The 26,782-nt window shown below is 43.4% G+C and overlaps 1 protein-coding gene across 1 annotated transcript in view; it reads right to left on the bottom strand.

The window, feature by feature from the left end:
• The window catches only part of LRRC1 (leucine rich repeat containing 1), a 105,484-nt gene that overhangs the window by 68,764 nt on the left and 9,938 nt on the right, over positions 1-26,782 (bottom strand). The window contains 2 exon segments of the mRNA XM_081827574.1: positions 17,424-17,429; positions 23,288-23,311. Coding sequence (XP_081683700.1) covers positions 17,424-17,429; positions 23,288-23,311 — 30 coding nt within the window.

Below are 26,782 nucleotides of genomic sequence, written 5' to 3'. Positions count from 1 at the left end.
AAAAAAAAAAAAATGTAAAGGTCATGTGTCTGAGGAATATTTAATAATACAAATATATGTGTTCTAGGGTTATCAAAAAAGAATTTAAAATTGTATGTATGGCATAATCCCTATTTTGCTTGTATTATAATAGGAATTTTAGGGAAAAAATTTTTTTTTATTTTATTTATTTATTTTTTTATAATTTAAACTCTAGATACTTAACATAACTGGGGAATATTGGTTTCTGGGGAAAAATTAAATTGTTTCAATATTGGTTGAATAAGCAACTTCGTTTCATTATTGGTTTCTGGGGAAAAATTACCTTAAAAAGGTACATCTTCTGGAATAAAAAAGAACTTAAACTCAATGATTTAGGATCATTCAACCTTTGGGTGTTGATGTTTTGTATCACAGAAAGCCAAAGAGTCTATTTATCTGAACGAAGAGTTGTTTTTCCTTCAAACTTGAACCAACTGTATCTTCAAGCAAAACTTGAGACCAGTTTACATACCAAAAAAGTTCTTCCAAAAGAAGTCAAAGAAATATTCAATTAAGTTTTATTAAAAGGGGTCTTATATTTTGGCACAGGATATTCAGTAAGGTTGAATTTTTCATATATCATACTCAGGAAAGCATTACATGACTCAAATGGAATACAATGTGTTTAGTGGATGTTCTGTGTTGGATTCGAGACAGTTTATCCAAGCTAACAGCATTAATACGCACCACATGTATATGTAATGTGCCTCGTTTATGCAGTTTTGAAGCAGAGAAAAAGATGTTCAAACAAGATGTAGTCCTTACTCTCAAGGGATATCCAGAAGCTGACACAAAACCAGTGGATTAGTTAAACTACAAGGGAGAAAAAGTGAAAATCATAATAAATGAGGCACAAAATGCTATGAAATGATCATAAATGCCTCTTGTCATAAACTACATGTTATGCTCCTTCAGGTTAAATTTTAAAAGGTCAATTAGGCCTTTTTATGGTCAGTCACGCCACACCAATAAGATCAAAGATTCCTATGAATCAGATTCCTATGAAAGGTTCCTATGAATCCATTCATAAGAATGGATTATTCAGGTAAATGTTGGGAATATTGTTTCTGAATTTTCCCAGGACATACACCAACGTGTGGATCAACAAGCAGTTCTCCTGAAGTAACAGGCTCAGCTAAGAAAAAAGATGGGCAACACCGATGCGCCCTTGTCTTGGAAGCATAGAATATCTTGGACTGCCCATGAGTTAATGTTTCTCATCTCCTGAAATAATAAATGGATATCCTCCCCAGCCGAGATTTGATCTTTCCAGATAGCAAGAAAGAAATGGAGGAATTCAGTTACTGACACAGTATTTCAAAAATGAATCTGAATTACCAGAGTACGATCATTCAAGAATGGCCCATAATCTTCTAAGGCAACATTTAACAGCACTTTTAGCATACAGTAATTATAAGTAAAGGGGAAAAAGAGAAAAAGTGTGTCTCTTATTCTCTGTAATGCTCACGATGACCAAACTGTTTTAAACCACTATCAAGTGGCCTTGAAGGGTTGGGGGAAGGATCTCACTAACCACTTAGTACATATGGCATTTTGGCATGCTGCAGCCACGAACCTGTCTCTAACCAACTGCTGCATGGCTTAAGTGGGAGCCCTGCAGTGGTAGTCATGATTTACTATATTTATTTAGGAGAGTTAGTTTCAAGGAATTGCCAAGGTACTTTTCCAAAAGAGGCGGGAGTGCATCACCAAGCAGTAGAATACAGCAAACACTAAAAGAACTAATAAACCAAGCATCAGATGCATACCTACTGAAGTCTCACATGACTCCAAACAATTTAAATGTGCAACCTGATCTCTTCATAGGCTAAGAAGTCCCTGTTAGGCCCTAACCAGATTTCAGGCATTTAGAAACATCATGATCACTGCAGAATTTAATCGTGGAAAAAGGCTTAACTTGCCCTAAAACACTGTCTACATATTCTAAATACACGTGAGCTACAACACACATTTTGGCATTTCCAGAATCACATTTTAAGATTAAAATTGTGTGATTAAGTAATTTTAGTAGCAGTGTCCCTCCACCTAAACATGTTTGCATTCCAAAGTGTTTATAGCTCCTCTAAGAGCAGTCTTGCAACTTCAAAATAAGTCCTCTCTCTGATTTAAATTTCTCACACATTCTAAATTCACACTGTTTCCTACTGGCTGACCAAAACAGTTGTGAAAAGCAAGATGGAAAAAACTGAGAGTAGACTCCCTAGCAACTCGCAAACAGCTGTGCAAAAACAAAACAGAGCTCATGCTGATTGCCACATTTTAGCCCCACAAACTGAACTAAATATTAAATTCTAGTATTAATCCAGATGAAGAACCACAAATGCGAGGCCTAATTTTGAAAACTTTCTGAATTGCCCTACTGTTTAAGGAACAAGAGAAACCATAGTGTCCAACTGATTCTGCTCAACTCCCATAGTCTGCAGTTACATCTGACTAAATGCTGAAGTCTAACAAGTCTGCTTTCTTTGTGACGAGGAAAGGCAAAGCTCTCGCACAGCCACATCTCTAAGCTGCTCTTTCTGACGTTCTTCAAATTTTGTTTTTACTGTTTACCAGCAAACTTAGGTAAGAGGCCAAGCTGACATTCCTAGTGCTCATTTAATGTAAGAATATACATCTCATCTCATTAAAAAAAAAGAATGTACCGTAATGCTAGATGGTGGCCTGTAGGCCACACGAGGAACCACTCCGCTCACTAACCACAGCATCCGTCTAAGGACATGGCTCTTTCATTGTGACGAAGCTCTTCAAAAAAGTTCTGGCAGCGTGCTTGTATTGCTGACCAGCTGGTTCCTCGGGATAAAGACTACAAACCAAGTACTTATTCATTCAGTACATCATCACCTCAAGAGTTCTCAGAGCCTGGAAATCTTTTTATGACATGAGAACATTTGAGAAACTTTAAGAAAAAGGAAATGTAGGAATCCTAAAAGAAATGAATGAATCCCAAAATAAAGTAAGAGACACAACAGCTTTCCTTCAGTGTCTGGACTTCCAGGAAATAAGCAACAGCTCCCAAGTGTCCAGACAAAATGGCATGAACCAGGCTCCATACAATGTTCTGAGGCATTTCTGTGTTCCCGAACTTCTGTGCTACTGTCCCAGCCTCCTGCTCCCAGCTGAGTCGAGCTTTCTACCCACATATCTATAACTCATTTATCCGTGTGGTGGCTCACTATACCGTATCATCGGCACCAATGGGGGCTGGCCCTGACCCGGTACCACCACCTCCTTTTCTCCCTGGAAAGCACCTTCCATAGCCTGGCAATCCTGAGGGATGACTCATCAAGGACTTCTTTGAAGAAAGAACATCTCCTATGCACGGGTTAAAGCAATTTAAAATTAAAATGCTACATTATGAGAGCAGACTTGGAAAAGTCTAATTTCAAAAACTTTCCAACACTTTACTTTTTACAAAAGTAGCTCTCAAATAATGAGAAATGCTTCCAATGTGCCAGGTACTAGTCTAGGGATTCTGCATACATAATGTCACTTAATCCTTTAACTCTGAGCCAGGTAACCACTTTAATTTCACAAATAATGAAACTGGAGCACAGAGAGTTTACATCCCTGGACTCAGTTTACACAGGTGTGTCCACCTGTCTATTGTAAACAGTAGGGCAAAGAATCCAAGGTCTGTAATCCCAATTCCCTAATTTACTGGCTGGCTGCGTGAGCTCAAATGAGTTGCTTCACCTCTCCATGCCTCGGCTTCCTCATCTGTAAAAGGGGGTAATAACAGCATCTATCTCTCACAGAACTGTAGTGATAATTATATGAGTGAATTCAGGTAAAGTGTTTAGAACAGTGCCTGGCATGCAAGAAATGCTTCATAAATGTAAGCTGTAACTACTCCTACACCACCACATAACACACCCTCCTATATATCTAAGTTAGTAAGACTCTTCAAATGTAAGACATTTAGATCCAGTTATAAGTCCTGCTGCCCTTGGAGTATACTGTTAGGATGGAGCTCAATGTTGAACAAGAATCATGCCAATACAAGACTTTTTAGACTTCTTTCTTTTTAGACTTTTAAGACTTCTTTCGTTTTCGAAAGCAGAGAAGGACCAAAAACAAAAAGTCATTATACACATAAATCAATAGATGGCTGGGGCAAAAGCTTAAAGCGCCTCAAGAAGAGACCTTAAGTACTAGCTAGCAAGTCCAGCAACCCACATTCTACCAAGTACTCAAGCTACTATCCAAGCACAGCAAGTAAATTCAAAACAACTGTTTCATCAAATCATTCATCATAATCAAATCATTAAAAACAAAATAAAGCAAAAAAAGTAAACTGAAAGTTACACGAAAGGGTTGTATGGATTTTGGGGGAGCTCAGTAACCCAGAGCGTGCAAAGCAAGTCAAGACTTAAGAGTGGGTCTGACCTGGGCACAAATGGAACACAGGGTGGGAGGGGAGGGCTGGGATGCCTGACCACCAGTAAGGGCTGTGTGCACTGGGGAGACTGGGAGACCTCTGGGCAGCCCACAGCTCAGCAGCTCAGCTAGGCAGCTCTCCCAGCTCTCCCGGGTGATAGCCTGCCTGCCTGGCTCAGCACCGCATGGGGCTGCCCTGAGGCAGGACTCCTCCAGTCCCAGCCCTGTGCAAGATGGCACAGGGACTCAACTAGATCCCTGGGCTCCCCTCCAGTGCCAACAGTCTTTGATTATAACTATGAAAAAAGATGGAAGAAAAGCAGGTGACACAAATTACCCATGTTCCTTTTCCTTGGCCTTTAAACGGAGAGCTTCCAACTCTCAAATGCATTATCCAAACAAGTCATTTGTAGGTCACAGAGGGAAACTAGGAATGCACACCTGTGTGCATAGAAACAACATTACATGTCATGATTAAGTCTTCAAGTGAGCCTGTAAGCCCACTCGACCCATACCAGTATAAACGTGTCTTCTCAAAAGTTTCCAAAGGCTGTCCACTAGTTCCAGAACAAAGTACAAAGTCCTTAATTTCCTCTTCAGAGAGCCCTTAACCTGGGCATATTCTATACTATCCATCATCAAAGTTTCTGTAGGTTTTGACAGCTTGTAAAGTGCCTTCTTCTGCGTCATGCCACTGGAAGAACCAGCCAGTGAGCAATCAGTCATTACAAACTGAACTTTAGCAAGGCAACACACAGCACATGAGGCCGCACCTGCACCCAGCCTCTCTGGCTGAGAGTCAAGTGTCCTGTTCAGTCTACCCTCTGCCCCACAACTGCCCCCGTGGTCGTTCTAAGGTCAGTTCCCACACCCACAGATCCGTGCACCCCATCCTCTAGCCCCAGTGACTCACCTGCTATGCATCAGGCCTTTACTGTTCCAAACACCCTTTTCTGGCTATCAACATCTTACTCATCCTTAAAATGCTACACCCTCTCGGAAGCCTTTCTACCCAATCACCTGGGCAAAATTAAAACCGTTCCTCCAAAGCATTCTGTCTGTGCTCCCCCAGTAGATGAATAAGCCCCTGGGGTAATAAACCGCATCATACACACCACTGTGTCCCTCAGAACACCTACCGTGGTTTTGCTACACAATAAATATTCAACGTACGGTTGTCCAGTGAAGTGGCCTAACACTATTTTGGCTGTTTTTTATTAAAATATTTACTAAAAAATGAATGCTAATTCTAATTCAGGATATTTAGAGCCTATCTATGCTCTGTAAGCAACACCAGCCCCACACCCACGACCGCGAGTCACAAAAGCAGCGGGGAAGGGAGCGGCTTTTGTGTGAGAATGGAGAGAACCAAACCCTCCAAATTTTAAGAATTACTGGAGCAATTGTTAAGCATATGGATTCCTAGGCCCCACCTCAGACCTGTCCATGCATCATCTTCAGGAGGAAGGGCTTGGGGATCTGATAGTTTAACAAGTGCTCCCAGTTAATGTTTTGATCAAGCAAGTTTTGGAAACGCTGGCTTTGACTACTGGGTCTCAACCCTGGCTGCATATTAGAACCACCAAAGTATACCTTGTCTGAGATAGGGCCAGGGTTTAACCATGCATTCATTACAGGGATGATATAGTCCTCAAGAGGATGACAGTTAATGGTGGGGTATTTAAAAAGTCTTACCTATTACAATGGTCTGTGGTTCATAGTACATCTGTGGTATTAAAATTTCATGATGGAAGGTGCAATTAGGCAAAATATGTCTAAAGAAGCTCCTGTGCGGGTCAGGGGAGGAGGCAAAAGAGTGATAAAGAAAATAAGGTTGAGAAACACTGACTTAAAGTGATGAAAACTGAATAACTCTTGAAATGTGCATAAAGCAAGATTTCCCCTTTGCCTCACATATTTGTCCTACAGTTGCTCTGAATTAAAGATCTGTTAACTGGGGGGCAAATCATGATATGGGCTTGAATGTGGGAGCCTGACTATATATGAGCACCTTCAGAACAGTGCACCTTATCAAATACAAGCTTTTAGTATATCACCCATGGCAACTGTTGAGAGTTCTTTATTCTCCTTTTTCGGGTCTCGGGCCAGGGTGTGGTGGCACATCCCTTCTCATTTCAAGCTGGCTTGGAAGGACGGGAGCTCCCCTACCATAAATATAAATCAAAATGAGGCTCTAGGCTGGAAGACGGTGTGGCCTCTTTAGGTTTAAATTTAAAAAGCCAGATGCAAGTCACAAGTGGGCTCTTCCCAAGGGTGCTCAGGAGACCAAAAGAGAGATGGATGTGTAACCCAGATGGGATCCGAGGATCACACCTGAGCAAGCACACATGTGCACGTGCAGCCGAGTGTTGGCGGGCGGGGGTTGCAGCCCCAGATCGAAAGAATAGTCATCACGGACGAGCAAGGAGGAGAAAGGCAACTGTGATCACGCCCTTCCCCTGCTTGAAACATCCCTCAGGACAGTTAGCCAGTAAGTTACTCAAAGGGGTAGAAGCCAGCAATAAGCAGAGAAAGAGAGTGGAAGAACGCAAGCAATAAAAAAGTATATGCCATAAGAAATCACAAAGTATATCAACAGAATATAAAAAAAAAAAAAATCCTAGTTTTAGAATAGCTTAAAGATGATGCAGTTCATGGTCCTAAAAGCTGGGCCATCTCCTGTCCTCCACTTGCCCCCGCAAACCAGTTCTTAGTCTACTGCATAAGCCTCAGATTCCTGGACTCCACCCTCAGGGAGTCTGAGCCCACGCTGGGGCTGATGCACACTGGTTTATAAAGTTCCCCAGGTGATTCTGCTGAGCAGCCAAGCTCTGGAAACGTGGTTCTAGACCTGCTTTTATAAACAATGAACCCAGCTCCCTTCCTCTTCATAAAGGTGTTCCATCCCCCCACTGACTGCTGCTCCATTTCTGAGTGCTCAGTACAACTTCTAATGTTATTTGGCCAAAAAATTCTTTGTTTCTGAAGCCACTATGAACTTACCCTGTTTCTATACCTCCAGGGACAGAAAGCATACCTATAATGTTTATAAGACTCCCTATTTTCCACACCAATGACTTGTCCGCCAATTCCCAGTGTTAATTTTCAAAACAGTGGCAGTAGAGAGAGCTCACTGAACAGCAGAGGCTGAGACTACCATGGCATCCAGGCTCCGCAGCCTAAGAGGACTGACTGGCTGCCCAAATTAGCAGGCTCCTATGTAAGTACACTTTTAAGGCAAGGCAGCCAAATTTTAGAACCTGGTCACTTTTCAAACATTTCTTCTTCCATGTAGACCCATGAAACTCTACATCCAAAGTGCATTCCTCCCCCATGATATATTCAAGATTTGGAACCTACTACCATCATGTAGTGTTCCTAAAAATCACACAAACCAAAAGTCTTAAAGAAAACTTCATGCACCTTCTCCATGTATGGTTGCCAGGCAAAAGGGAGAACTTCCCAGGATACCAGAACATGCTCAGTACAGAGTCACCAGAACAGCAAGGCTAGTGGCAAGAGCTGGTCACAACCCATGAAGAGCTGAAAGTGGGTCAGGAGAGAAGATGTGCAGGGAATGTCAAATGGCCTCTGAATATTTGAAGGCTTGTCACATGGTCAAAGGATGAGACTTGCTTGGTATGGTCCAGGAGCAGGAAACTAAAGGAAGAAAAATGTCCCTCTATAAATTGAGCTAAAATATGACAGGGTCCTCCGGGAATACAGTGAACCCTCAGTGCAAGCACAGGCCAGATGACTACTTTGTATGGTTTTACGAAGGAAACTGATGAATCAGACGGATGGTTGATCTATAAAGTGCCTTCTTGACCCTAAGATTCTACAAGCACCATTTCCCTACATATTCTCCTCCTCCCACTCAAAATTTATCAAGGTTCTTAGATAACAGCCTGTGATACGCACTTTAGCCTAAAATTAACCAGCACCAAGTACAGTATTTGCAAGAAGCAGCAAAGCAATCTACAGGTTATCTGGGGTCAGAAGACAGCATCCAAAATTCAAGTTAGAACATGATGTCACATCCCCTGGAGAATTAGAAGAAAAAGAGGAAACACTGACCAAGTCAGGTAGCAAAAAATCAGCACTACTTTTCTTGAATACTGAATGGGGGGCGAAAAGAGTGTGGCAAGACAGTATCATTGATTTGGCTTTTTCATGAGGATATATCCTGCAATATATTCTTTATGAAAGGATTCACGTCCTTCCTTGTGAGTTATAAAGAACTTTTAAATATGGAATTTTAATTGATTCTTATCAATATTTTCCATGCTAATAGAAGTTCCTTGTTCTATTTTTAAATTTAAAAAATAAGCCTCCTAGATGAGAACATTGTGAGTTGGAGAGACATGTCTGAGGGAAGCACCACTGATGCCTCAGAGAACAAATGACCATTGCTTTAACTCTGATCCCAGTGAGGATCAGAGAAGATGGAGAATTCGGGAAACCTTAAAAGCTTAAACTTGGGAGATGCATCCTAGCATCCAATCTATTTTTGTGTCTTTGTGATGGCTGAGCTGGAAGAGCCAGAGGATGCATCATACAACAGGGTTTGCTCAAACACCCCTTCTAGTACCTGAAAGGCTCACCCCCTAACTGTGCTCAGCCTTCCCTACAGATGGGAACGAGTTCACACCTCCTTGGAATACACATGTGGGTTAAATGTCTGCAAGAACAAGACGTCACAGAGAATGAATTCTCCATGAAGCCATTCTTCCCTTGCATTATGAAGAAGTATATGCAACCAGGACCGAGAATGGAAAAAAATGGAATGAGAGAGCATTCTGTTACAGTCAATGAGATCTCAACACTTTGCCAGCAACAAGGAGGAGGCCATTTGTCTGATAATTCTGGGTGAACCACAATCAAAACATGAACCAACTGCTCCCCCATCCATGGATCTAGCAGGACCTGGCTACCAGCCCGGCAACCATACAAGTGCTGAAAACTTGCCCATCCTGGCGACCTTTAGGAAGACATGCTTTCACTGCTCAAAGTCACTTACTTATGAGGATGATGGAAATGCCAACAACATTCCTGACTACAGAAAGACTGATGGAATAAACCTCATCTTATTTTGCCCTGACCTCTTCCATTCCAAGGGTGTACTTGAATGAGTGGGCTTTCTCTGGCTTTTTGTGGGCCTTTATTTTAGTGTTCCCTATCTGTTTGAACACTCAAGAGGCAAGTTTTAACCACATTCTTTGGTCTCTCTCTGGCATCTGAGCCTTTGCTATTACTGTATCCTCCCCAACTCCTCTGCAATTTTCCTCCCTCGATTGCTATGTTCTTCTTGTCAAGGATCTGTACTCCTTACTGGCCACCTGACATTTTAACAGGGGATGAGCTATTCTTACAGGACCCAGAAACATACAGCTGGGGTAGGAACAAAGAGAAAGTGGTATTTCAATTCATGACAAGCGCAGTAATTATATTTCCTGTAACAAATTTATTTCAAAATAATCACTGACAAAGCCTAAACACTTTTGACTGGCCCCATTCAAAAGAGGGGGGGAGAACAATCTCATACCATATGTACATTTTTTTAATTTTTAAAAAAGCCTACCATTAGAAAACAAAGCATTAACCTTGACGTGTTTCCAAAGTCAAGATTTTATTTATTTATTCGACAGAGAGAGACACAGCGAGAGAGGGAACACAAGCAAGGGGAGTGGGGAGGGAGAAGCAGGCTTCCTGCTGAGCAGAGAGCCCGACGCAAGGCTCGATCCCAGGACCATGGATCATGACCTGAGCCAAAGGCAGACACTCAACGACTGAGCCACCCAGGAATGCAGCATTAATAACATGGGCCAGAGCAGTTAACCGGAAAAAAAAAAAGCCTCCTTCCCAGCCACCTTTAGTAGGGCAAGAATCTGCACAGAATCTGGGAAAGGCTACCAAGGCACAATAACCCAAGAAGGAGTAAAGAGAACGTATTAAAAAGGAAAAAGCAAGCGATTACTTCTCAGATTAGTCATCAAGACCATCCAATATTCTCAGAGTAGACGAGGATACAAAATGGAAGCACCATCATAAATCGTGTGGACCTCAAAGTGCAGTGGGGGGCTCTCAGTGATGGGCACAACGGAGGCTGTGAGTCAGGAGACTCAGCCTTTAGGCACAGGAAGCACAGGGCTGAGGGTCCAGGATACTTGGAGGGGTGTTCAAAAATGCTTTAATTTCTTTGAAGGCCAAAAGAAAAAAAAAAAAATGAATATAGTAACAATGAATCCAGCCTGAATTTTATTTGTCTATCACAGTCACAAAATATGACCAGGAATGATTTTATGGAGGGAGGGGCGCTCAAAGCCAAAGTGCCTATGTCAGGGCCCAGGAGAGTTGTATTCGGCTCTGTCTGTAGAGAAAAAGCACATGCTAGCGAATTTCTCAGGGTCCAAGGCAGGCACGTGAGAATCTGCAATCTTCAAATGAGCCACAGCATTAACACAAATGATTTTCCACAGTGAGAGCTAAACAGTGAACTCTAACTATTACAGCACACACAAAGTAAAAGAAAAAAACAAAAAAAAAACTTTTGCTTTCAATTGTTCAAAGAAAGCTTGGTGCAAGTGACAGATTCTTAAGTGTTCTCTAAACACTGTTGCCTGTTCTTTTCTCCCCTGGTCATATCTACTTCACTTTGGAATTGTCTTCTTAGCAAACTGTGGTTTTACTCTATGTACACTTCAATGTCTTGCCCCTTTTTTGTATAATATTATACCATGAGTAATTTCCTAAGTCCTTCAATGGAGCATCTGGAATGTACCAAGGTCTGCAGTTAACACCTCTTATGGTGTCCTGGACAAAATGGAGAGTCATGGCCAAAGGATAAAATGGAGGGACTCAAAGCCGGTTGAGCAATCAAAGTCAACTCAAAGCATGCTGACCAGTGGGCTCATTAGCTACCTGTTGGCCCAACTAAAGGGGTATGACCCAGGGCTTCACACTGTTCAGTGTTTTAACTGATGAATTTAAGACGCTGATATTCATCAGCAGTGTGCTGACTATGTGCAAAACTGTACTACATGCTTTAGACACATGGACTCACCTTATCCTCATAAAAAGCTTGTGAGACAAAGGTTTTCCCTTTCTTTTTTTTTTAAGATTTTATTTATTTATACATAAGAGACAGAGACACAGAGAGAGGCAGAGGGAGAAGCAGGCTCCCCGCTGAGCCTGATGCGGGACTCGATCTCAGGACCCTGGGATCATGACCTGAGCCGAAGGCAGACACTTAACCATCTGAACCACCCAGGCACCCAAAGATTTTCCCATTTTATAACAAGGGAAGAGTATGGGGATGGAAGTTCAAAGACGTTGAGCGGTCTGCTGAAGGTCAAAACTAACAAACAGCAGAACAGAAGACTAAATTCCGTCTCCAGCTCCTACCTTCTTTCCATTTGATGGCACTTTTATTCCATTTTCAGGGTTCCTGAAACTAGTCAGTAAGTTGTATAAAAATCAGATGGAAAAGGATCTCTTTAAAGGCAGTTATCATAGAGCTAATGTGGTAATCTAATGAGATTAAATTTAGCCCTGAGAAATGCAGTCTTACAACTGGATCCAAGGAAACTAAAATTCTGTACAGAATAATGGAGACTTGACCCAAAAGCTGCATGTACAAACAAAACCTGGGGATGGCTTTCCCTAAAAAGCTCAGTGTGAGTCTAAGAGTTGTATACCCAAAGGTATACACACTAACTAAACTATAAGTTCACTATGAATCCAATAGTTACATATGCATTTATATGCTTTAGGACTGCATTCATAAAAGTATTATGTCCAGACTGAAGGAAGTGACAGTTTTTTGCCCTGGCTGGTGTATCTCAGCTGGGATATCACATTTTTAAAAAGTTTTGGCGAAAAATAACATCTCTATAAAAGCATAACCAGGCAAAATAAATGGACTGGAAAGCTGTAATTGAATATGAGACTAGATGGAAGTGGGGGTAGGGTTGATTCAAGGACAGAAGGACGGTGCCATACATTCCTTCAAACACACAGAGCCCCCACTGCCCTCACCCTTCCGTCTGACTTGACATTTCTTTGGTCCACAGAGTGGAGGTTTTGCACTCCTTTATAGACGCATGAGCAGATAAGGTACTAGACTCAATCCAAGACTAAAAAACTGAGGATTCTGCTAATAGCAATTTAGACTTCTCCCCCCGAGCTTACTTCGTAACCACTGGAGTCATCGTTTAGGCACTTCTGTAAAGAGAGGGCAGGGACGCTATTTCTTCAAGTACTTTCCAAGTCCCCACTGAATGACATCCACCTCCCACTCCTTCCTGCCAGAAGCATGAATCCGGGAAAGGACAAGAAGATCAACGTGACTGGCAACAAAGAGATGTGCTGAGACGTACACCGGGAAAAGATATCTGAACATCGGTTCTCCAAACTGCCTTGGCCTTATTAACCCTCATCATCCCAGCACTTCCACTGAACTCACTTTTCTGGCACAACACGCCAGTCACCGTCTGGCTCTCGACTGTCTCTGTCTTCCCACAGCACTCAGCAATTCTTTCCTCTGATCTTCCCGGGCTTTAACCCAGCCTCTGATCATTCCCCACGCGGGTCACCGCTGCCTCTTCTCCAGCCTCTCTGCCCGCTAACTGGAGTTAGTCCTCCCCGGCACTGCTCGCTCCTCCTGGCGGGGTCGGCGCTCTCCCCGACGGCTTCAAACCTCACACCCACGGGCTGCACAAAGCCTTTAGCTGCCCTAACGTGAGTTCCGATGCTCTGCCTCGGGTGACTCAGACCTCAGAAGATAAAAACATTTATGAAATAAGATAAGTGAGGATTGAACTACCCAATGCCACTTCCTAGAAGTGAAAAGCAAGTGGATATGGCAAATCACTTGATGACCATGATGCCAACTCCACCAGGAAAGAATCAAGGGCATATTCAAAAAAGAAGAAGGAATTTAGAAAGTGTTTTTGACTTGATTCCTCCCTTCTCTATCTTTCCCAGGCTCATCACATCACACATAAACATGCAGACACATGGTCACTTACACTGTATCACCATTCTGTAAAAAGAGATACTGTACAAAACAATGTATCGAGAAAGGTTCCTCCATGACAACTAAAGAATAACCTCATCTTTGTAAGGATTGTACCACAGTCATGGCTTGTATGCATCATGATTTACTCAACCATTTCCCTGACAGCATTCATTTTATTCACTTTTCCTTCCCCACTCCATTCCCCGTTCATTTTTTTTGTTTGTTCTTCTTTTGCCACCACAAGAATGCATTAATAAAAATCCTTCCATATATATCTTGACACACTGGTATTTCTATTTTTAAAACAGAATGCCAGAACTGGAATTGCTGGGCTTGATTTTTCAATTTTAAAAGGTATTGCTCAAATGGCTTCCAAAAGGACCATTTCACTCACATATCCACTATTGCCCTACATCCCAGAGTCAGGTTTTTAAAAGATAATTTGTATTAATGCTTGCATATCCACAGACTATCTCTGGAAAGATACAAAGTAACAGAAAAGCAGCTTTCTGGTCCCAAGAGAAGCGCAGGCCTGGGAAACAGGGAAGGGACACCCACTTTCCACTACACACACTTTTTGCACTGGCTGAATATTTCACCATGTGCGTATATTACAGCTTCAAGATATAAAAGGCTCTTTAAAATATTAGTAGACATTTCAAAGAAGATAAGCATTGACCTTACAGTATTGACTCTATGCAACTAAATGTTGTGAAGTTAAAATACGTGGAATTTGGTTTAAATGATTCTTTTTGAGTACCCACATTACTCTAGATTTTAGGGATATAAAAATTACAGCAGCCCCTTCCCTCGAGGAGCTCAGAGTCCAGTAAAGAAAAAGACCTGCGTGAGGCATCCTCAATGCCAGGTGGCAGCTAAGATGCTTGGCGTGAAAGATACCTTTAGGTTTGCTTGGGAGCCAGGCACTGGCATGCAGATGAGGCGTTTAGACAATCACCACCTCTGGTTTACGAGGGACTTTTTTCTTCTGCCTCTTTAAACATTTCTGTATTTGTCAAGGTTTCAAAATGGGCATCAATATCACTCCCACAGTCAGGGCCAAAAAAAAAACAAAAAAACAAAGAAAAACTATTCCCTCCAAAAATCAATTGCCAGTATCAAAAATACCAACCCAGATGAATTTTTTTAGCTTAAAAGTTTAAGCACTAATTAAAATCCTGGCTATCTCTTTTTATCTTAACTAAAGTGCTATCATGTTTTTAAAGGAGAAGACAGCTGGATAGAGGGCGTTCAGGCTGTTTTGGATTGTCCGGCACATGAAAAGCATTCACACGAAGTAATGGAGGAATCAGAAAAAAGAGGTGTGACTGTGTCCCTTATCCCTCCCTCTAGTCCACATGAGCTTATTTACAAAGAAAATATTTAGTTTAACAAAGTTTCCTGGAAAATATTTAAAATCTTGAAAACATTTAAAAATCTTATCCTTGGGAATAAGGAACTGTAATATGCTATTTATATATTCTACTGTATTAAAGCAATATTCAAAAGCATTAACTACAAGTTTAGCATTATTTTGATTTTGGTAACTCAAAAAGAACATAAAAAGGCTTTTCACAGATTTCTATAGTCACTAGGCACTTAGAATTTCCATCTCCAATTTCTCTTTCCCCATGTGTTTCTTTTTATAAGATTCAAGGGCCTGCAGGGAGAGAGATCATGGGAATCAATTCCTAAAACACATCTATACATTCTGCCAGGTAACGAACACAGAAGCATTACTGTATAATAAGAACACAGACCTAACATCTATTTTGCAGTCCAAGGCTAAATTATCCCGAATATAATTACCAAGCCAAGAAGAGGAAACATACCAAACAAGAAAAAAAAATGTGCCCTTTGGTACCATGCTCACCATAATTTGTATGCTAAAAATATCTAATAGCCCAGCGTCAAAGGCATTGAAGATTAAAGCCTCTTTTACTTTAAAACTGCTTCGAAACTAGAATTACATTAGACACACCTTCATGCATTTGCCAAAAGAGCTCACGTTATAAAGGCAGAACTTTCAATTAAAATTTTAAATGATTAGCAAGAGAAGAATGCAGCGGTGTTCCACTTCAAAAGTTACAAAGGGGAGATGAAAATGAAAAGCAGCAACATGCTTGGGTACTCGTTAAACCTGCTTAGATCCTGGATGCAGGAAGTGTTTTGTTTTGACAGCACCGTGGGCCAAAACCGAGGCATTATTTTTCAGTGCTAGCATTAAAAACAAATAAAAATAAAACATTTTGTAAAAACTGGACTGCCTGTCTTCCAGGAGGATCAAGATGATGTTGGCCAAGATGAAATGCTTCACGGGGACCAATGACTGTTCCCAGGGAGCCCCGTCTTCATGTTCCTGTGGTCACAGGAGAAACGGAATGTAACCTAGATTTGTCCACTGAAAACTGACGCCTTAATTTCCCTGTAGGTGGAAGAAGCAGAGGCCAATTTTATAGTCTGGAGAGTCCCTGGGCCTTGGCAGGGCAGGTCTATAGACAACTGACACCACATTTCATTGACCTGAGGGGAGAGGATGAGACCTGAGACCTGTTCCTCAGAAACAGCTCCTGAGGAAACTCTCAGCTGTCTGTGTGTGTGTGCGCACGCTGGGGGGAGGGGGCGGTGTATGTGTGTAGACGCAAGTACGTAGGAGGAAGAAGCCCTAAGGTACGTGGTAAGAGACAACAAGAGACAGGCTAATCTCAGGTTATGAACTTGGAACTCCAGGCTGCACCATAAACACTGGCACTATGCAGAACAAAGTGGCCCCCATCACCCACAGAACACAGGAGAAAGTATAAAATGCGATCCTTATCCTCAGGGGTTAGTCATATACTCCCTCTGACAAATATGCCAACTTCAGAGTACGGATGGGGATCCTTCATTTCCAACAGTAGGTAATTAACACAACATGTGCCCAACAGAGCTGGGCGCTTTATGTATTATTACCGTACCCCTCACGAGACCCTCCCTTGGTGCTATCACCATTCTCATTCTCAAAGGATGAGAAAACTGAGGCTCACAGATGTTAAGTAACTTTGCCATCTTTCCAAGATCCCATAACACTAAGTCTGTTCAATCTCAAACTAGTGTTTCTCATTCTGTGGACACAGGATCACCCAACATCATTCACCTGGGTCACTTGCAAACATTACAGGTTCTTGGGGTCCCACAATAACGTAATGAATCCGAATCTCTGGAGATGGAGCTCTAGGATCCATATTTTAAAACAACTCCCAGCTGCTTCTGATAAAGAACCAAGTCTAAATGAGCCACTGCGGTGCCCCCACAAGTGATGAGCCAGTAAGAAGCAGCCTGGTTCTTTAACAGAGAGACAAGTTAAGCAATGGGCTGTGTGTGGGTGTGTGTGTGTGTACATGCACGCACGCATGTGCATGAATGTGTGTGTGTGTGTGCATTCTTCAAAATCATCACTTAGGCTGGCTCAGTCAGTAGAGCATGCAACTCCTGATCTCAGGGTTGTAAATTCGAGCCCCACGTTGGGTAGAAAGATTACTTAAAAATAAAATCTTAAAGAAAAAAAAATCATCACTTAGGGAACCCATCCCCCAGTGGTTCCTAACCTAGAGTTTCCAGAGCTCAGCAGGCCCACAATGACAATAAGGCAGGTCCCAAAGGCTATTTTAGTATTTCAAAGGCCAAGAGAAATTGTACATTCATCTCCAAAAGACTAACTAAAGGTCCAACTAAAACGTCTTTGGAAATGAGAAAATTTAACTGTTAAGCCACTTAACAGTGTATCTGGAAGCAAAGTCTTTAAAGCCACGCTGAAAGGGGATAAAAGACACAGACACCAAGCAGGCAGCACTGTTCAAACATGTGTGCACCTCCCTGTCTCCAGGGATGTACTGTGAGCCGCACAACAGACACGGTGGTAGTACCCCACGGTCACACCTCTTCTCACATAGCACTATGATATTTCCCAGGCCAATCCATAACCTTATTCTTATTCAAGAACCCAGTTCTTAGCCTGTCCCAAACATTAAATGTACCTTCAAAGGGACAAAGATCTGCAAACACAGGTGACGGCTGAAGCTATGTGTAGGTGGCCTGCAGACAAACAGTGTTTTGAAATTTGAGTAAAACCCGCTAAGTGATTAATCTGAAGGGCAAAACATGCATTTGGATGTGAAATGCCTAAGTTTCACTATCTATAATCACAACTCGTTAATTTACAAGTTTTAAAGACTAAGAAAATAAAATTTTACTGAGTCAATACAAAAAAAAAAAAAACTACCCATTATACTTTAAACAACTAACCCGAGCTGAACCCTTTAAGAAAACGAATTGGAGATAGAGAAGTAAATACAGAAAGAAGAAATGAGAAAAAAAAAAAAAGGGCAAGGAAAGAAAATGCCATGAACAAGCAAAAGAGGAGGTACGAATCAAGAAGCAGACTAAGAGAGTTCGAGAGGGACGCTCTAAAAAAGGAGTAAGGGTGCAGGAGTTTCAGAAGAAGCTAGCAAATTTTTTATCACAGTCTGTAGTTCACTTGAGCCACAGGCTTCAGATTACTATCACCTCCTATTAGCTCCCACTGAAAAACTAATTAGCTAGTTAGCTCTTTATCTTTCAAACCTCCATCCTACAAACGGAATGAAATGACCAGGAAGGTAAGGCGTTACCAAGACTCTGGGATTCAATTCACAAAACACCTCCCACCCATCTCCTTCCTGCCACAGTCCTAGGAGTGTCAAGGGGTTTGTACAGCAGAGGACACAAACAGCCTACACGGCCAAGTCCAGTCTGTACACCTGATAAACAGTGAATGTTCTAAACTGTTGCATAAGATGTCAACACTTAAAAATTGGGAGACTTCATATAAAAATTCTGGTTTTCAGAAAAAAACAAAAACAAAACAAAGCAAGCAAGCACTGAGTGAAGCAGTGCGTGCGTGCGCGCGCACACACACACGCACACACACACACACACAGGCCTGCATCCCCATGTGAGAGGGCTGGTCCGCGGTGGTAATGGCTGTCCTCTTCAGATGGGGCACGTGCTCTCTTCTGCCACAGCTTTGTCTGCAACTAGACCTCCTCAGCCTACACTGTCCACATGCCCCTGCCCCAGGTGTCTGGCCTCGTGGCTCCTGATGGAGGTGACCCATCCCACAAGCAAGCCTAGCAGCTCCCGCTGACCTCCACATGCACCACACACCACCATCCTCTCCCGGGTCCCCGCCCTGGAACACTGACCTCACCCAGAGCTGCTTCCTTTCCGTTATATTCAACTCCAGTATTCCAGATCTGGCCACGACCTCTCCCATGGCTTCATTTCCACTATTTTCTCTCTGACCATCCACCCCTTGCTTAAAAATCCTTCTTTCTCTGCCTACGCAGCATCCCAAATACCTTTTCCATCACAAACATCAGTGGCCTCACTCCTCCTATCCTGCCACCCCTCTTCTGCAGGTGCAACAGGCACCTACAATCTACTTTTCCCAATCCTGGGCTGGTAGAGTTGAGCACTCCGGAGGGGGAAGAAAAAAAAAAAAAACACAAATCACGAAGGCTCCTGGCACCGCCAGAAATTCTCGCCAATCCTAGGAATGCCCATTAGCCCCCTCTCCTGCTTCACCGCCCACAGGCACCCCCTGCTCAATGCCCATCTCTCTCGCCCAGCCACTGCCCTATCTCGTCCTTCTCTGAGGAAACAAAAGCCACCAGACTCGATCTTTCATTTATCCACATGCATCCTTTCCCTCATTCCTCAAATCCTGTAGGGGGTACCAGTCACTCAAGCTGAAAACTCAACTGTTAGCCTTGACCCCTGCAACCATCAGACTCTCCATTTCCAATTCGGTCAGTCACCAAGTCCTGCTCCTGTTTGCCTCCAAAGTATTCTCCCGGAATCCAGCCTTGTTCCCCTCAAAGTCATCCACTGTCTGCTACCAGGCTGAGCTCTCCAAAGTCAAGTCTGACAAGACACTCCTGGGCTTCAAAAATAAAGGAAAAGCTCCCTCACCTGGCATTCAGAGCCACCCACGCGATGGGGCTGCTGCCTGCCCCCTGACGCCCTTCACCCCACACCTCCCACAACACTTGGCTGTGTTGTATCCCCTGCCCTCCACCACCAGGAAAATTTAGCCACCAGCTCCACAACCAGGCCTTCATCATAATCTGCTTGGGTGCCTGATGCCATCACTAAACCCCAACACCAAAGGCAGGGACTGGCCTTCATGTTTGCATCCCCGGAGCCTAACAGCACAGTGGGCTTTCAATGCACGTTGGCTGCATGAAGATCTCAAGGCCACTACCTGACCAGATCTGCCAAATTTGCATCTCACACGAAAAAATCAGCCTTTGGAGTCTGGAAGACCTGGGCTTAACCACAGCCAGGTTGTTTCCCACAGGAGTGACCGTCGGCACGGGTGTGGCCTCAGTTTCCTCACCTGTAAAACAGGACTTTAAAAAAAAAACCCATATAAGGCTGACCCAAAGGTGGAACAAATTCTGTGTAAGTGCCTAGGAGTGCAGCTGGAATACCGTGGGCAGTCAGCAAAGAGCTGCTATTTGCACTTTCAAAAGTGCAACTGAGGTTTCGGTGCACACTTCCAAGGCGAGGGCAGGTTACCCAGCACATGCAGGGTGTGGGCAGCGCAGCCCGGGGCTCCAGAAACACTTCCTGCCTCTTGGCCGTTCTGCTCCTCATTAACACCTCCACTCAGAGGCAAGGGGGAGAGGACCTGTCCTTCTGTCAACATGACTAATGATGTGTTATCTCTCTGTGCTCCTGTTGACCCTCTGCCAACAGGACGTGCTGACTCAGCGCCCCCACCACCTCGCTCGCAGGTGGATAGCCAGCGGACGGGACACACTCGTTGGCCTGCGCTGCAGTCTGCGGCCGCTCCGGGGTCCTCAGGGGACGCCGCGTTCGGACCAAACCAGACGAGGCCGCGCCACTGGCGAGGAAGGGAGCGGCTCACTGCACTGAAGAACGCACTACACCGAGGCACTAGAAGGGAGCAGTTAGACACCTAAGGAATGTCTGAGGATGTATGGACCTAAACGACACTGTAAAAAACAAAACAAAACAACAACAACAAAAAAATTTTTTTTTCAATGCAACAGACATTTTTGCAGCATTTCTTTTGACTAAGGCACCGTATTCCCAAATGTCTGGGACGGAGACGCATAAAATCAGTCCCGGATGACAAGCTGAGGGGAATATACAGATGCACGACGAAGCCCAATCCTGACAAAGAGCCTGAGAGAAGTGAACTGTGAACAGGTCAGGGGAGCACAGAGAGGCAGATGTGACTGTAGAGCTGGGCAGACTTCATGGAGGTGGCAGCATGTACACTGAAGAGTGCTCCGAGCAGAGCACTGACAAAGGCACGGAGATCGGGAAAACCTGAGACCACGCAGTCACAGAAATTTAACACTTAAAAAGTACATGAGAAAGTACCAGGAAGTACTTAGGACATACATTAGCATTTAACAATTTAGAAAACAAGCCTATCCAGTAATTTAATCTTTATAATATCCTATTTACTTCTGGTTTTCTCTCATGGAATTTCACACATAGTGAGAATAAAATCTAGGGAAAATGTCTACATGTACAAGCTCTCTTTTTTCTTCTTTTTTAAGAATACTTTGAAACAGAAATCCCTCCTACAAGAGACTTTTCCTGAGCAGATGGTCCCTGTGTTTTTGGCAGAATGGGGTTAAACCAGAGAGAGACATAACGATCCACTACTCGCTGGCAGGAAACAGGGTATCTGCAACAGTCAGCCAGGCTCCTGCCGTCTGTCTCCCCTGCCTTCCTCCTGCAGTAGGCACTGCACCTCACACCCAGCCCCAGACCTCAGATGCTACTCCTTGCCTACCTGTGTCCCACTTAGCGAGGAAAAATAAACAACAATGACAACAGACGAGGGTAGGGCCCGTGACTCTGTGTAGGCCTCTCCTGGAGCTGCCACCCTGTGAGGGGTTGCGGCAGGACAGAGGCCCAGCTAGTCCCACCAAAGCCACACCAGACCCCTGCACCGCCAACCTGCTAAACCAACCCCACCATCACCTTCCTCCGGGCCTCCTTGTAGGTGAGGTGGCGACGGGCCTATTTAGGGCCTTTTAGGCTGCAAAGCTTGTTATTTGCAGTCAAGAGTATTCCAGATACACTCCTCTGTTTCTCCAGGGCTGACCCTCAGGAGAAACCACCAGGGAACTGAAACCACAGAAGATCCCTGACACTCCTCTTGAGCCAGATTTACTTGGGATCTAAACCTGAATCTTGAAATAAAACATTGAGAATACATATATTTTAAAAAGGCTTTAGAAACTACACCTCATCAGCAATAACACTCTACTACATTTACCTTACAAAAAATACGTATTTTATATATAGATAGATTATAGATTTTATATATATTATAGATTATATTTATATAGATTATAGATTTTATATAGAGATTATAAATTAGGTATATAATTTGATCTATAATCTATATATATAACATAGATTATATGAATTTTCTTTTTCAGTGGTTAGTTACAAAGGAGAGGCAGGGATGGGTTAGGTTGAAGAGTTGGGGTGAGATTAGCTTCTTTCTCCTCCTGGCCTCCACAGAACTCAGTGAATCACTAGCTAGCAGAGATGCAGGGCATACATAACACCATCCCCCCACCTCTTCTTGCCATTCTAGAATGAAGTTACCAAGAATCAAGGTGTATAAATAACTGTGACATGCTATGCTCTAAGGTAAGTCTATTGTAAAGCACATATTTTCTGTTAACTTAATCTCAATGGCATCCATTTTCAACAGTATTGGAATATGTGCAGTTCCAAAAGGTACATTAGAACCTCTTGATAATATTAACCTTTAAAGTCAAGACCAAGGGGAGCCTGGGTGGCTCAGTCGTTAAGCATCTGCCTTCGGCTCAGGTCATGATCCCAGGGTCCTGGGATGGAGCCCCACATCGGGCTCCCTGCTCGGCGGGAAGCCTGCTTCTCCCTCTCCCACTCCCCCTCCTTGGGTTCCCTCTCTCGCTGTGTCTCTCTCTGTCAAGTAAATAAATAAAATCTTTAAAAAAAAAAAGGTCAAGACCAAGAACTGCCTCATAAGCGAATCACTTGAGATCATGCTTTGAAAACAGAGACCAATAGCGTAACAGTTGAATAATTATGAGCAGAATTATAATGTGGGCACCGCTATGATAAAACCAGTGCTCATTATGTTCAGTGAGACCCATCGGTTTTCCAGATGGATGTGCTTTTCCTTCAAGAGTTTGTAAGGATACAGCTGTAAGTTACTTGCTGAAGGAAAGAAATCCAGCACCAAAGAATGGGGGCCACTAATCTTCTTTTAAAGATTATGCTTGAGTGAGCGCATTAATATTTGGTGACCTGATTCTTAAAATGATATTTCAGCTCAGTGCTTTTTCTTAACGAGGCAAAAATAACTCAGGCGTCATGGGTGTCTCTCTACTCCCTTTCACAGAACAGACACAACTCCTGGCCCATGGGGTGGCTCTTTGTGCAGATGACATGGTGGCCCCATATTTAACCTTAAGGAAGGAAGACACAGTGGTTAGGAATAATGGCTCTCAAACCAGACTGCATTAGCTTGACCCCTGGCTCTGCTGCAGTATTACTAGCTGTGTGATCTTAGCAAGCTAATTCATCTGTGTCCCAGTGTCCTCAACAGCAAAACAAAGCTATTTATGTAAAATGAAGTAATGTTTATGAGGATTAAATGAGTTAATCACGGGAAGTTATTTAGAACAATTCAAGGCACACTGCTCAAAAAAAGGTGCGCTGTCTTTATTATAATTATCATTACCCGGACTTCCTCTCCTAAGTTCTAGGTCTCATAAAAACTCCTGACGTGTCCCAATTCAAATACTTACCAGTTCCTACTTCCTATGCTGCTACATTCCCTTTCCCAGGCCTCCCTAACAGAGTAAATGGCTCTGCCATTCCCCAGTTGACAAAACCAAAACCCTGCATCCAACACATCAGCAAGTCTTCTTGACTTGGCCCCCCAAGACATAGCTCATTCCTCACTGCTACCACCCTGGTCCAAGTCACCATCAGCTCTTCTCTAGAACCTTTCAATAAAAAGCCTCCTGTCCCAGTCTCCCCACTTCTCTGAACTCTTCCTCCCTGCAGTCTCTAACCAGCAGGCAGAAGGAACTTTCTAAAGCATAAGTCAGCTATCCTATGGGTTTATGATCTGCCATACTTCAACTGACAAAAAAATAATAATGATGATAATAATCCAAACTCCTCAGCAGGGTCTCAGAGCCCCTCCATATAAGAACCCCAACAACATGTTCACCTTCATTTTCTACTCCCTTCCCTGTCATACTGTCTTCCTGCCTCACTGGCCCTCTTGCTGCCCACAAAATCGCCAAGCTAATACCCGAGTCTTTGCAAGGACCTCTGGCGTATTCACAGCAATGCAAAGGTCACCTCCTTAGAGAGGCCTCCTCCCTCCTATTGCTCCCTACCCCCAGTTCCCTGTTTTGTTTTCTTTACAGTTTTTATCATTATCTGAGATTCTTACTTACTTTTCCACTTACTGGCTGTCTCCCTTACCTGGAATGGAAGCTTATAAGAATAAGGCAAGATACCTATCTTACTAGATAGAACAATGCCTAAAGCACTGCCGACACTCAGTAAATCTGTGCAGTGAATAGGGGAAAGAGGGAGGGTGTGTCAGGATCCAGCAGAGATCCACCCCGGTGCCCATTCCTGAATGGAGCTGCCTGGGAAGCCAGATACCAATATCTGGTAGAAAGCTGCCACCTTTTATCCTATGCACACTCCCTGAAAGCCACCTCAGTCTGATATTAATCCATCCAAAGAACCCATATTCTTCTTCTTCTTCTTTTTCTTTTTTTTTTTTTTTTAAGTGGGGAGAGGATTTAGAAGCAGGTTTGGAGCTAAACTACACTTGGGTGTGGAGCCCAATGCGGGGCTTGAACTCAAAACCCTGAGATCAACACCTGAGCAGAAACCAAGAATCAGACACTTAATCGACTGAGCCACCCAGGCACCGCCAAAGAACTCATATTCTCAATCATCAGTCCCCAAACTAAGTCTGCCTAAATACAGTCACTCAGGTACTCAAATCAATGCAAAGTTTCAAACAACCACCTCTGAACTGCTTCAGTTCATTTGATAAAAGACACAAAAAGTCCCAGCCTTGTTGCCCATTTTACTTCACTTCTAAAAGCTGGGGAAATGCAACTGATATGGAGAAACATGTCAGTGTTCAAAGGTTGTTGGAGGTGGGGGCATGAGAGCATGTGGGGGAGGTTGGGGGGTTGGGTCTACAGGGGTGGGGTGTAGGTATGTGGGGAGGGTGTGGGTCTGTGGGAGGGTGTGGGTCTGTGGAGAGGGTATGGGTCTGTGGGGAGGGTGTGAGTATGGGGAGGCTGTGGGTATGTCAGGGGAGGGGTAATGTTGGGAGGGGGTATGGCTATGGGGGGGGCTGTGTTTTAACCAGAGAAAATCTGCTGATCTTTTTCCCTTAATTGGTTCAGGGAATAAACAGCTGACCACAGGCGTGTATTTGGAACAGCTTCTCCTTATCATCAAATCCTTGATTATAATTATTAAGCCTAGACTTGTGGTTCTACTAAACCCCACTAAGCAACCTCACAGAGTATGTGCACAACTGTGGGATCACTCTCCTAAGGTTAGCACTGTGGCATCAAGTCATAAAATTTCATAAAATTAGCATTCAAGGAGATCAGAACTCAAAGGGACCCTGAACATCACTGACACCATCCCTTCATCACGCAGATAAGGAAACCGAGGCTCACAGGATTATGTGATTTGCCCAAGGTCACAATGCTAGTGTCGTTTAGAGCAAGGACAAAAATCAGGGCTGATTACCAGGACAGTGCTGATCTCACTCCATCATGACACTACCATCCATGCAAAGACTGAAGAAAGCCCCGCTCTTCTTGGAATAATCGTCAAGCTCTCACCTAGAGGTCTAGTCCAAACCCGCTTCTAAATCCACTCCCCAAAAGGGCTGAAAACTTCCCCAAGAATGCTGCTCAAATATGTATTAAATGTCTGCTCTGTGCCAACCACCCAATTAGGCAGCAGGAATGCAAAGAAGAAAAATTGTGTAGCTTTAAGAAACTCACGTTGATGGGAGGCAGAGGAAAGAACAAAGAGGTAAGAATAATGACACAGGTGTCCCCAGAGACCAGAGAGGAGGTAAGGAAGGCTTCCTGGAGGAATGTTATCTCCCTAACTGTATCCCATGGGATGAAGAGCAATGAGCCAGGCAAAGAAGTAGAGAAAGAGTAACTCACGGTACACAGAGTAATAAAAAAATGAAGACTCAGAAGCATGAAATGATATGTTGGTAACCAAGGGCAGCTAACTCTTGCTGAAACACAAGCCAGAAAGTTCAAGTTGGAAAGAGATGGGAGATAAGAGAACAAAAACATTGCCAGGTTGTATCCCACAGGTGTGAGAAGCCACTGCAGCAGGAAGTCATTCATCACATTTTTGTTTTAGAAAGATCACTCGCTCAGCCAAGTACTGAGAAAGGATTTGAAGGAGAAAAGGCTGAAGGAGTTTGAGCCTCTGGGAGACTCAGCACACCAATTTAGCAGCCATGCTTCCTGTCCTCCAACATGCTTCGTATCCTCTTGGCCCCTGCTCCAGAAACAGAACCGAGGCAACCCAGAGGGAGGGTCTCTGCCCCACAGCTCAACGTTGTGTTGCCTCACAAAAGCCCCCTGTCTGATTTTTCCAAAGAAGACATCCAAATGGCCAACAGACACTTCAAAAAGTGCTCAGCATCGCCCGGCATCAGGGAAATCCAAATCAAAACCTCCATGAGATACCACCTCACACCAGTCAGAATGGCTAAAATTAACAAGTCAGGAAACCACAGATGTTGGCGGGGATGCGGAGAAAGGGGAACCCTCCTACACTGTTGGTGGGAATGCAAGCTGGTGCAGCCACTCTGGAAAACAGTATGGAGGTTCCTCAAAAAGTTGAAAATAGAGGTGCCCTACAACCCAGCAATTGCACTACTGGGTATTTACCCCAAAGATACAAATGTAGTGATCTGAAGAGGTACATGCACCCCGATGTTTATAGCAGCAATGTCCACAATAGCCAAACTGTGGAAAGAGCCAAGATGTCCATCGACAGATGAATGGATAAAGAAGATGTGGTATATATATAAAATGGAGTATTATGCAGCCACCAAAAGGAATGAGATCTTGCCATTTGCAATGACGTGGATGAAACTGGAGGGTATTATGCTGACTGAAGTGAGTCAGAGAAAGACATGTATCATATGATCTCACTGATATGAGGAATTCTTTTTTTTTTTTT

This window comes from Leptonychotes weddellii, chromosome 8 (assembly GCF_054177405.1).
Source record: "Leptonychotes weddellii isolate Sample4059 chromosome 8, ASM5417740v2, whole genome shotgun sequence".
Lineage (NCBI taxonomy): Eukaryota > Metazoa > Chordata > Mammalia > Carnivora > Phocidae > Leptonychotes > Leptonychotes weddellii.
The sequence above is the reverse complement of the archived record's forward strand: the minus strand, read 5'-3'. Positions and strand labels throughout refer to the sequence as shown.